At 35.2% G+C, this 11635-nt stretch overlaps 2 protein-coding genes across 8 annotated transcripts in view; one reads left to right on the top strand and one right to left on the bottom strand.

Annotated features, from left to right (window-relative positions):
* LOC117915920 (NAD(H) kinase 1) overlaps window positions 1–1734 on the top strand; it is a 28123-nt gene extending 26389 nt beyond the window's left edge. For all 7 annotated transcript variants that reach the window (XM_034831665.1, XM_034831666.1, XM_034831667.1 and 4 more), the window contains one exon: window positions 1049–1734. In XM_034831665.1, coding sequence (XP_034687556.1) covers window positions 1049–1357 — 309 coding nt within the window. In that variant the 3' untranslated portion in view covers window positions 1358–1734. The remainder of the gene's footprint in view (window positions 1–1048) is intronic.
* Window positions 1735–3201: 1467 nt separating this feature from the next.
* Window positions 3202–10779, bottom strand: LOC117917125 (protein RETICULATA-RELATED 4, chloroplastic-like). Its single transcript, XM_034833353.1, has 8 exons — window positions 10202–10779; window positions 8946–9014; window positions 7626–7757; window positions 7471–7524; window positions 7325–7369; window positions 5800–5939; window positions 3578–3703; window positions 3202–3497 (listed from the first exon to the last, which is right to left on the bottom strand). Exons 1-8 carry the CDS (start codon window positions 10730–10732, stop codon window positions 3440–3442), a joined length of 1155 nt encoding a protein of 384 aa, XP_034689244.1. The 5' UTR covers window positions 10733–10779; the 3' UTR covers window positions 3202–3439.
* Window positions 10780–11635: the final 856 nt, after the last annotated feature.

An 11635-nucleotide genomic window follows, 5' to 3' on the forward strand; every position in this document is an offset into this window, starting at 1 on the left:
GTTGCCTTTTCAGATATGTATCTATTTGATTCATAAGGGAAGAACTTGCATCTTTATCTCAATTTCAATTCAAAAATGGGTTTGATTCATACTCCAAGTTCTGACCCTGCCCCCCAGGCTACAGGAAGTCCTGCTCCATTTTCTCAATCTTGGAAGCTACACTAGCTGGGATTCTCAAGATGGAAAGGGAGTAGATCAGTATGAGTGAAATGTGAATGAATCAATGTGATCCTCCCGCCTAAAGAGAGATAGGCCTCCTGTCCTTCATGAATCCTGGACTTTGTTAACAACAGGATCCCAATGGACAGGTGTTCTTGGATTAAACAGAACTAAATGGCCAACTGATCAATTACAAATCACATTCTAAAGAAGTTGATGACAACTGGTCTAGGATGACATTCACAACCAGCAATGAGCCCCTCTCAGGGTTAAAAGCCCCAGAGCCATGCTGAACATTTTTGAAGGGCCTTAAAGACTATGGATTTCTGAATCATCAGTAGATGGGAGAATGGTGGTATCATTGGTGAATTGAATATGAAACACCTTTATGTGGTCTTTCCCACCCTAAAAAATGTCAACCAGTTCTAACCCTTCAGCTCTTAGGATCAGTCTGTTAAGGACAACCCAGGGCTAAATAGAAAGGTGATAAAGGATCATCCAGACTGAGGCCTCCAGAGGCCTCAGTCTGACCCCTCTAGAGGCCTTAGTCTAACCCCATCCTCTCACTATTCAAAATCATAAAGCTAGCCAGAGAAAGGCACCCTCTGCAATCCTTTTATGCCATATCAAACCAAATTTCTGAGATTAAGAAAGTATCCAGGTGAGTTCATTTTTGAGTTGAAAGTGATGCTACATTCAAATTTCCACTTCTTATGGTGGCAAACAGTACACATTGTGCTTTTGTAATAAGATTTGACTTCTCCTATCTCATTAATGCACCAAGGCTGATACTTTTTCGAGTTCTTAATATCATATGATTGATTGATTGATTATCAATATGAAGCCTTCAGGACTAACATCATATCCTAGTAATTTCATCAACTTGCAGGTTCCTGGCATCCTGTTTACCCCAATCTGCCCACACTCCTTATCCTTCAGGCCTCTGATATTACCTGAGCATGTAACGCTTCGTGTACAAGTGCCTTTCAATAGCAGAGGCCATGCATGGGCATCATTTGATGGCAAGGACAGAAGACAGTTAGCACCTGGAGATGCACTCGTTGTCAGCATGGCCCCTTGCCCTGTACCAACAGCATGCCAAGTTGATTCTACCAGCGACTTCCTGCGCAGCATCCATGATGGCCTTCACTGGAACTTGAGGAAAACCCAGTCCTTCGAGGGCCCTCGGGACCTATAACTTCTCTCTTTTCCAGAAGAAAGTTAAAAGCAATTCTCTCTAGAATCTAATCCCATACTGACTCAGCTCCTCAGCACCTTATTAGGGAGGGAGGGAGGGAGAACCACTAAATTGGTAATAATTTCATTTTTCTTACTATTATTATTATTATTATTATTATTATTATTTTTCTTTTTCGTTAGTGAAGTATAGCTGTTCTTGTATATTTATGTAGTCATTGTGGGCAGGATGAAGGACATTATTAGTATTTAGATTGTGTTTATATGTAATTGAGATGAATAGTCAGTGCTTTATGTGCTGGAACTGTGTTGTAGCAGACAACCCCAAAAAGGGCAGGTACAAGAAAATTATATCATTTCTTTCACATTCCATATTTACACATTTTGTATGCTTTTTAATATGCCATTTTTGTACTGGGTCAAGTTTTCCAGTCAATTATGCGAGCTCCAATGATTGATATAAGCCCAATTTTGGTTCGGACCAGAAAAAAATCAGAACAAAAAAAAAATGAAAATTATGTTTTGTTAAGCTATTTAAAAAATTAACCCAACAAATTTTATACTCGCATCATATGCACTACTCAAAAAAAAAAAAAAGAAAAAAAAAAGAAAAAAGAAAACCATTTATCTAATTAAATGTCCCAACTTTCAAGAATTATTTTTTTGGTTTTATTAAAAGTTTATCTGATTATAAGTTTTTGAAATAAATATTAATATGACATAATCATAAAGAAATAACGATATTTTGAAAATCTTAACAATGATTCATAATATTTTAAATTTTAATAGCCATAAATCATAATTTATTTTAAAATAATATTACATTATAGGGATTAATACAAAATGATTGTATAATAATTAGCCGAATAAATAAGGTAGTGATAATTTAATATTTCTAATAAAAATATAAATCACATTTTTTTAAGAAGAGTGAGAAAAATTTTAAAAGTATTATAAAATATGAATATTAATATTTTGATGAAACCAGAATTGTTTTTTTTTCTTCAAAATTAACAATAATTTAAAATATATATATAATGGTTAATAGTATTTTATTTAAAATAAATTATGAATATTTTTTTTAAATACATAAAAAAACATTAAGAGTTCGTTTGGGAGTGATTCTAAAAAATGTTTCTATTTATTATTCAAACATTAAAAATTGCTAGAAACGCTTTTTAAAATTACCCCAAATGAACTTTAAATTATTTGGTAGTGTTTTTATTTAAAATATTCTTAATGAAAGTGTTTTCTCAAAATAATGTTTTAAGGATAAGGAGAATCATATAACAAGTGTTCTTTAGAAAACACTAAAAGTGATTGTTCAATACTATAAGTGTGTTTGACAATTTTTCTATTCCAAGTATTTTTAATGAGATTGTTTTTTCTAAAAGTGTTTTTAGGAGAATCATCAATTAAGTGTGTCTCCATAAAACATGAAAAATGAATTTTTAATATTATAAGTGATTTCTCAAAATTTTAAAACATTTTCTAAATTTTGTCAAATATTTGAATTTTTTTTTTTAAAAAAACATTTTTTAGATTAAAACTGTTTTTAAAGAAAATAAAATGTTTAACAAAAATTTATAAAATAATTTAAATTTTTTTTAAAAATCACATAAATCATTTGTAGTGATTTTTGGAAAAACATTTGTAGGTGATTATCTAATCATTTTCAAAGAAAACATTTCTACTAAAAATACTTTAAATAGAAGCACTGAAACCGTCCCAATCTTCTCTAGTGATTGATTTGACATTCCATGATCGAGTCACAAAAAAAAAAAAAAAAAAAATGCATAGTATCAAATACTATCATCAATTTGGAGCTTCAGTAAAGAAAAAACAGAAGGGAAAAACAATGCTGGAATGAGATGGGAAAAAGAAAAGGAAGATGTAACTACAAAATGTTGACGAAGTGTTCAACTATGTATAGATATCCAAGAAATTAACCTAATTAATTATATCCTATAACCCATAACCACCCACAAATCCAATTGAGATATCCATTTGCCAGAAAATGGGAGAAACCAATATTCACTTGTAAAACACAACAACAAACCAAACATAGAATATACTTCTAATACTACTCATGATCCTCCTGAACCTTTTGAACCCCTACCCAACGAGCATAATCCACCCACCTGTTACACCATTTTGATACTTGTAAGAATAGAGAGAAATTGCTTCAGAATGGAAAATATCAGTGGGATTAGAAGCTTACAACAATGAACCCAGGAATGTGTTGCCTGTCCGGACAGCAAAGCAGAGTGCGCTCAGTAGAAGCTTGTGTTTGTGTAGCATTGGCTCCAAAATTCGCTGTTCAACGACACCAGCCACCACTTGGTACCTGTTAAACACAACATATCCATGGTAAATGTTCTGGGACTGGAGAACTTTGATTGGATTGTGATCGAGAGAAGAAATGGACTAGAATGCTTCTAGCATGCCCTGATATTATGTTCATCAGGGAGGGGCATTTGAATATCTGTCCATCCAATTTGTTCATGTTGCATGAAAATGTATCATACCAACAACCACAAACTAAGCCATTTTTATACGAACCAATGACTACAAAGGAGATGCTCTCATGAGTCATGACCAATCGACACCATAGCCCTTCAACTTGGCCTACAACCCTTGCAATATCTCCTTCAACAAGCCTAGCAACCACCTCTAAATCCCAAATTTCCAGATCTCTCCACACCCAATATTGACAAAGAAAATGCACCATTAAATAAGGCACTGATCTTGCATCAGCCTTGCACACTAGACGTCTAATAGAGAGAAACTTACAACTAACAAAAGAATTTCATGATTAATACTCTCATGGATGCTGTATTTTAGATAAACATACAATCCTAGCAGAGGTCAATTGATCAACTAGAAAACTGATGTATCTCAAAGCAATCCAAATTTTGGGAATTTATCCTTATTTGCACCTCCCTCCACCAAATTCTCCTAAAATTAAACTGTTTTCCCTTACCCCACCACAAATCTTATTCCTTTTTAGAAACTGAAAATTTCCATTAAAAGGCCTTCCCTGCACCACCATCCACAAACCCCCAGCTGCTTCGTTGCCACTCCCTGCTACAGAACCACCCTCAATCACTCTTCATCTCCAGCAAAATCACAGCTGTTTGCTATTATTATGAGAACAAATTATGTTATTCTAGGTAATATTTCTTTTAGTGACCAACACTTTTCAAAGAAATTTTGTCTAAATAGCAATTAAATAGTGTGCTAGTCTAGCATACAGTGGGTTTATATATTAACAGCTTAAGCTTTTAGGTTAATCAATAGTCTAGCATGGTACTATTTGTCTGTAACTGTTGCCAATTATTTTTTCTGCTGCACTCAATGCATGGATATGGGGCCACACGTTATGGAGGGTTTTAGCCAGGTACACACTATAGGTCCATATCCTGACAGCTAAGTTTTTAAGAAAGTTGGTGGCTGAACATAGTGTTTTCAGTAACAAATCTATACAAACAAAATATTATTTTGATTGCATTTATATCCCATTATCATATCCACTTTTCATGTAACCTTTAGCCATCGAGGCATTCTTGACTAAATCCATAGACATACATCAATGGTCTTGTCCTCAGTAATTGGACCTAGTAGCTCAACTACTTGTATGTAATCTGAAGTTCCAACTTTATATTAGATGCCTACATCTAGTTATCATTCTATGGTTCTTGCAAATAGAAACTACAATTTTTTTTATAACAAGAATCATGACTATTCAACTGTTTAATAATGTTTTAAAAGAAAATTATATCATGAGTATCTAAAAAGACTAAAATAGCTATATCTTGTAACCTCAGATTCAACAGTCCACCAGACTCGATCCATCCTATACTGTGCCCAGGAGTTCTCAGGGTGCCCTCCAGTTTTATCTTGCTTAACTGCAGAGCAATCTATAATTGCCATAAGAGAGGGTATTATCATAACTGAATGGGTTCCTCTACCATAAGGTACCCTTCAACTTAACTTTGATGGGTGCTCTTTGGCTGGATTTCTTATGGGACCATAGAGGTGGGCATCAGGTCCTCAAATCTAGTTGAATTTGTGCAAGCAGCTGCAGCTGAGATTCTAACTTCACTAGAAGGCTTTAAAAAGCGGCTAAATTGTCAAGTGCATCCAACATCCTAATGGAGGGGAATTTGGCAATAGATCTATTGTGGGTGTTCAACTGTACAAGAGGATCATGGAGATACAACCATTGCTTGAGGAGAATTCCAGATCTTGCTAGATGGCTAGAGACATGCATTTTTCCGATAATAATAATAATAATAATAATAATAATAATATATATGATAAATACAAGCAAGCACACTGGGAAGATTTGCAATCTCAAATCATTTGTAGAAGATTAAAATATAGACAATATATCAAAGGTCAACATGCATAAAGAACCAATATTAATCCAACCCAACATACCTGAGGTTGCTGGAAATTGCCATATAGACACCATAAGCAACACTAGTGGATAATACAGGCACATCCTCAACTTCACCTGCAGAAGATGAATCGACAGCCTTTCTTGCATTGATTATGGCATTGGTTACAAGTGTACCAACCTAGACAAATTTGCAATCCATTAGATGCTAGTACTTTCTGAAATGGAACTCTTACATAAATTTGTATAGAAAAACGATGAGATCAAATCCATGTAACAATAGTCAGAAATAAAAATTGACCAGGGTAAAAATTGCATAATGATAGGAAAACTTTCATCAATCTCTTGAAGTTAAAGAGATTGAAAGCAATATTAAAAACATCGAACACTTGGACCAAGGAAAAAAAAAAAGAATGTCAAAAAAGCAGCCAAACTGACCATCCAGTGTATAGAACTGCAAGGACAGGATGTAGTTGTTTGCATGTGTGCATGTTCACATTGGCACGTGTCTGTATGAGGGAGAGAAAGAGAGAGAGAGAGAGAGAGCAGAGAGGTAGAAGGAACATTTTGAAATTTCTCATTTGGGATGAAGCACAACCCAAAAAGGGAACATAGTCACAGACCTTGAACAAGTATCCAGTGTACAGAACAATGTTTAAAAGGTATGGGCATGCTATGAAGTGTTAGGCCCTACATGAGTCAGGTAAAAGCCTCAAGCAACTTAGTTTGTAGGGAACTTTTACACTAAGCATTATGTTGACAAAGGCAAGAAGCAATGCAATATGTTTTCCAAATCCATTGCATTGCAAAAAGCAACCCTAAAGGAATTAAAAATTCCTTTAGGATTCGAAGAGTTGAATTACAAATTTAAGACTTGCTATCAAAAGAAAAAGAAAAAAAAAATAAAAAATTAAGATGTTTAATACACACAAAGTTATATTCTAGTGTATTGAGATAGTTAAATGCATAAATTTATTGATCTTAAATGCATAAATGAAATCCTCTACACCCAGAAACCCATATTGCTTTCATAACATTATTGCAGTTTTAACTTAAGAATGTTCTTAGTAACATTCACTTAGCACTAACTCTACCAAGAATCAGGCCTGAGCTTCCTAGACTGTAGTAAAGAACACTCAAATTCACCAGAATTGCAAGTCAGGAACCACAAAAAAACACCCATCACCACAACCACAAATCAGTTAGAGGTAAGCAAAATGTTTGAAACCTCATTGATTAACTCAAATCAAAATTCCTCATGAAGCCATGACAGTTTCCCGATAACTCAAATGTTTGTATTTTGTGGCAATGTATTCAACCAGCACAATGCAGCATTTCACAATACATCTCTCAGACTCTCAGTGGGTTAAAAAACAAGCAAAATTCATGAAGAATAGAGTAAACATAGAGATGAAAATCGCATGGGAGCAGCAAGGAACAAACTCTCACAGAAGCACCAATAGGAGAGTTCATGTGGGAACAAAACAATCTCCATAGATAAAACACTAACCACAAGAACGTAAATCTAGATCAAGGAACTTCCCAAGAGCAGAAAGATCAATTTACCAGAGATGAAGTGGTCCCAACAGCAAAAAGCTTCGACCCATTACGCTGCATCACAACCCAGATAACATAAGATATGTGGATCTATCAAGGTCTAAATTTTTTATATAAAACCTAGAAGATATGCAGATAACAACATATTCACTTACCACTATTGCACCTATTCTCTGTAAAAATGAAAATGATGTTCCAGCCAGAGCAACCTGCAGATGGGATTTGAGAACCAGATTAGTAACTGTATCTAGTTCTTGAATGATAATTGTAAAATATTCAATGCAAGGCAGCTTATGGTTGAACCAGAAACCTGAAATGCATTTTCAGGGCAACTATGGAAGAACTTAGCAATAGCTCCCGCACTGACTGCAAGAGGTGGTCGGAGAGAAACAGTTGGTGCAGGAAGCCAAACAAGCATGAAATCTGCAATTATGGCCATCACCTAAGAAGAAAACCAATTACAAACATGAGCCACAGGAATAATAGTATAATACACAGGCTATGCATGGAGAATGTAACTTTTCCTCCTTATGTACGTGTGTATTAGGTGGGTGGAGGTTCAGGCCACAAAAAATTCATCCTCATAGAAAAGAGATGGACTGTGCATCACCAATCAAATTTCATAGTTCATTCCCATTTGCCACTTCAGAATGTGTAATTCATATATTTGGAACAATTTAAGGACCTCAAACTAATACTGAAGTTCAATACATCCTTTGAAGTGAAAAGGTTGCTTTTGGAAAGAGGTCTGAGTATTGTATAAAATTTTAAAGCATACACCACACAGTTATTTAATGCTAACAAGATTGCCACTCACAACCTTAAGACCCACCAGGTTAGGAAACAATATAGAAATATTTGCAAATCATTTTAGATGGATCTAAATGCATATTTTCAGCCATGCTAGACCAAGTCCTTGAAGCAAAAAAATCTTTTTCTGAGTTTTCTTGGAAAGTATAGCAAGCCATATATACTTGAAAAGAAACATCATAGCATTCCAACACACTATGGAAAAAAGGATTTCCATGCCATTCTAGATCAGTGCAGGTAAGGAGGTGAGCAATCATGCTACAATATTGCATGAACTATGCAACAACATACACATATTTGAGAGATAAAATGCACTGAAAAATAATGAAAAAGGACTGGACCATAACCATGATGTTTTCAACTAAAGATATTTAGCAACATGGTCTATTTGACCTTATTTTGTTCATCAAACATGGCTACAACTGACATCATCCACATTAGTTGGAGCAAGACAAGAATCAAACTTCAATTGCAAGAAAACATGTTTAATCCATCAGGCATTAGAACTGCTAGGCTCTTCTGAACATGAAAGACATGAGTTCAGAGAACAAACGCATTGAAAACTGCCTGCATAATCTCAGGGAAAAATTCAGTGTCATGTGGTACATAAAACCGGAGAAAATGCTTAATGTATTACTTCAAATATTATGTGTATTATAGATGATATATATGGTAAAGCAAGTTCGGTTAAAGATTGAAGTTGGCATGTATTAATTAATACACTTCATCATACTAGATGCTGATGAATACCAGCCTCCAATTTGAGGAAAGAAAGCATATGCAAACTAATAAGACATATCTATGGTAAAGAGAACCGTACAACGTCTGCGATAACAAAATCCAACTCTTTGAAGAAATTTTCTCTGCGGCGTTCATACTCTGCAGCAGTCTAGCAAATAAACCAAACAAAGAAAGGGTGAGAGGTGAAGAATTAAAAAACTTAAGCACAGAAAGGGATAGACTACGACAAAAAAAAGATCAATAACTCTTTCAAACAGCACAAAGATGTCAGTAGGGCTATGGCAGAGCAAGGAGCACCAGTTTTCCTTGTGCTTGTTACATCAAAACCAGAAAATGTTTAGCTCATGCTGGCTATAGGCTAAGCAAAATAGTTTGGTTAGAGGGTTTCATACTTTCTTCACAGCATTAATCCACATTCCTTTTTTGACATTCCTCATATCTCACCATCAATTTCAATAAAAAATTTCATTCCTGCTCATCGGCCACTGATTTTTGTCATGAGTAACTTAACCATCTCATAGACAATGTTCCTAGCCCCAACCTTAGCTGGAGCTACCCCCAAAATTTTCCAAATACATGCTTTCATTACTTCTATCTTTCTGTAAATGCCACTCATCCACATGAACATCATTTTATGAATGCTCATTTTACCAACATGCTCCTTAATACCATTTTTGTTTTTTCCTAAGGAACCTTTCATGGCCAAGCCCTATGGACCAAAACTTTGGGGTGCTGAATGTGCCCATTACAACCAGGACCATATAATTCAGGACATTCAACCAGCAGCAAGAATCGAATGCAGGATCTCACGCATTCTGGCACTTGCCATAACCGGCTGGGCACCCTGAGAGGCCTCCTTACTACCCATATATTCTTCTCAAGGAATTCCCCACTTGATACACTTCACAACATGTATCCCACTTCAATGATACCCAACATCCATTTCACCTTGTCAAATCTTCTCAATGCATAATCAAAGATGACAAAAACAATCACTTTTCATGTACTTCTCCACCCAAAATTTCACCATTCCACTTTTCCACCCAAAATATATAAAAATCAAATTCAATACACTACCCACTTGTCTAAAAGCATCAATGGTTTGTTCTAAATTAAAATTAACTCGAAATGGCCAACAAACAACAAGTACGAATGCCCAGCAAATTCATGGATAATGGTGGGTGCAATTTGGTTAGTGTTGATTGTATTTTCCGGAAAACTAAAGCATAGAATGATTAGAAAATAGAAATTTGCGACCAAATTAGGGAAAATTAATAACCGTAGATAACAATGACTCAGGAACATCACGAAAACAAAAGAAAGATTCGACAAAACCTTAGTGAAGATTCCGACACCACATTCCATGGCGACTTTGGCCAAGAACAGATCGTCAGCCAACAGCCGCTCTCTGAAACCGCCGAACTGCAGCAGCCACCGGAACACCGCCGACTTCTCCAGCTCCAAGTACTTCTCCACAATGGCGGCCGGAATCTTCCCGGACTCGATCGCAGCCGCCAAGTCTTTCGGAACGCTCTCCAACGACCGCCCCATCTCCGCCAGCACCAACACCGCTGCCTTCTTGTTATTTTTATCATCATGGCCGCCGCCGCCGCCTACATCGTCATCTCCGCCACTTCCACCTCCGCTGTTTCCCATTCCATTTATACCACCGCCTCCGCCGCCGGAAAATAACGGCATCGCTGGAGTGCGGCGGGGAGGCGACCTGCTGGAGATGGGGGAGAAAATGAGGGCTGTTCGGAAGGAGATGGTGGGTGGAGTTGACGGACGGTGGAGATGGAGTTTTGGGAGAGATGCGGCACCGCTGACGGCTGCGGTGATGGGTTCGGAGCCAGCGGCGATCGCCATTGTTGTTTGTATTAGTCTGGAGTTTCTTTTGGTTCAGAGTTCGGCAGCTCCAATGTTGGTTTTTTTGCCTTTTATAAGAGAGACTGTGTGCCGGAATGGACTGTGGAGAAATGCGAAGCCCAGGTGCATGTGTTGGGCGTGACCGCCACGCCCCACTGTTTTTACAAAAACCGTGTTCGAGGTCCCATGCATTCCATGTGAAGGAATGTGAACGCGAGCAAAGAAAATTTTCTATGGGGTTGGTGGATCAAAAGGAGAAAAAGGCTTGGGGCTAGAATATATATTATGTAAATGGTCGTTGAAAAAACAAAATGTTATGTAACTGTTTTTTAAAATTGTAAAAGTCTATTTAAAAATCTAAAATATTTTTAATATTTTTTAAAAAAATTTATATCTAATATTTTATTTTTAATCATTTTACATATTTATATAATTAATTTTCAAAACGATCTTAATAAAAATAAAAATAATAATAATAACTAAAAAATATTATTTAAAAATACCTTATCTAAAATATGTTATCTCAAAACATCTTATTTTCTATTTTTAAGAACTGAAAATAGAAATTTGTCAAAAAACAATTATCAAACATATCCTCATTCTTCTTTTTATTTATTTATTCATTTATTTTAATTATATATATTTATTATATTATAATTATTAATGTAAAATAGATTGACTGCTTCTATCAAAATGTCGCTTGGTTTTAGAAAAGTAATATCTAATAACTAGTAAAATAAATGATATGTCAAAAGAAAATTATTTGTTTTTATTAGATTTATCATGAAATATATATATAATTAAAATTAGTTAAATTTTAAATATTTTAAAATTATTTTATTTTATATAGTAGAAGAAAATAAGTAAAATAAATTAAAAAAAAATCTAAAAATGATTTATTTA

The sequence above is a fragment of the Vitis riparia genome, chromosome 6, assembly GCF_004353265.1.
Source record: "Vitis riparia cultivar Riparia Gloire de Montpellier isolate 1030 chromosome 6, EGFV_Vit.rip_1.0, whole genome shotgun sequence".
In the NCBI taxonomy this organism is placed as follows: Eukaryota; Viridiplantae; Streptophyta; class Magnoliopsida; order Vitales; family Vitaceae; genus Vitis; species Vitis riparia.

Coding starts and splice junctions, on each gene's coding strand:
- LOC117917125 (XM_034833353.1), bottom strand. CDS start 10,732: ATGGCGATCGCCGCTGGCTCCGAACCCATCACCGCAGCCGTCAGCGGT. Junction 7,370..7,470: donor AGAGAATAGGTGCAATAGTG/GTAAGTGAATAT, acceptor GTTGTGATGCAG/CGTAATGGGTCGAAGCTTTT. Junction 5,940..7,324: donor TTGGGACCACTTCATCTCTG/GTAAATTGATCT, acceptor AAATTTGTCTAG/GTTGGTACACTTGTAACCAA.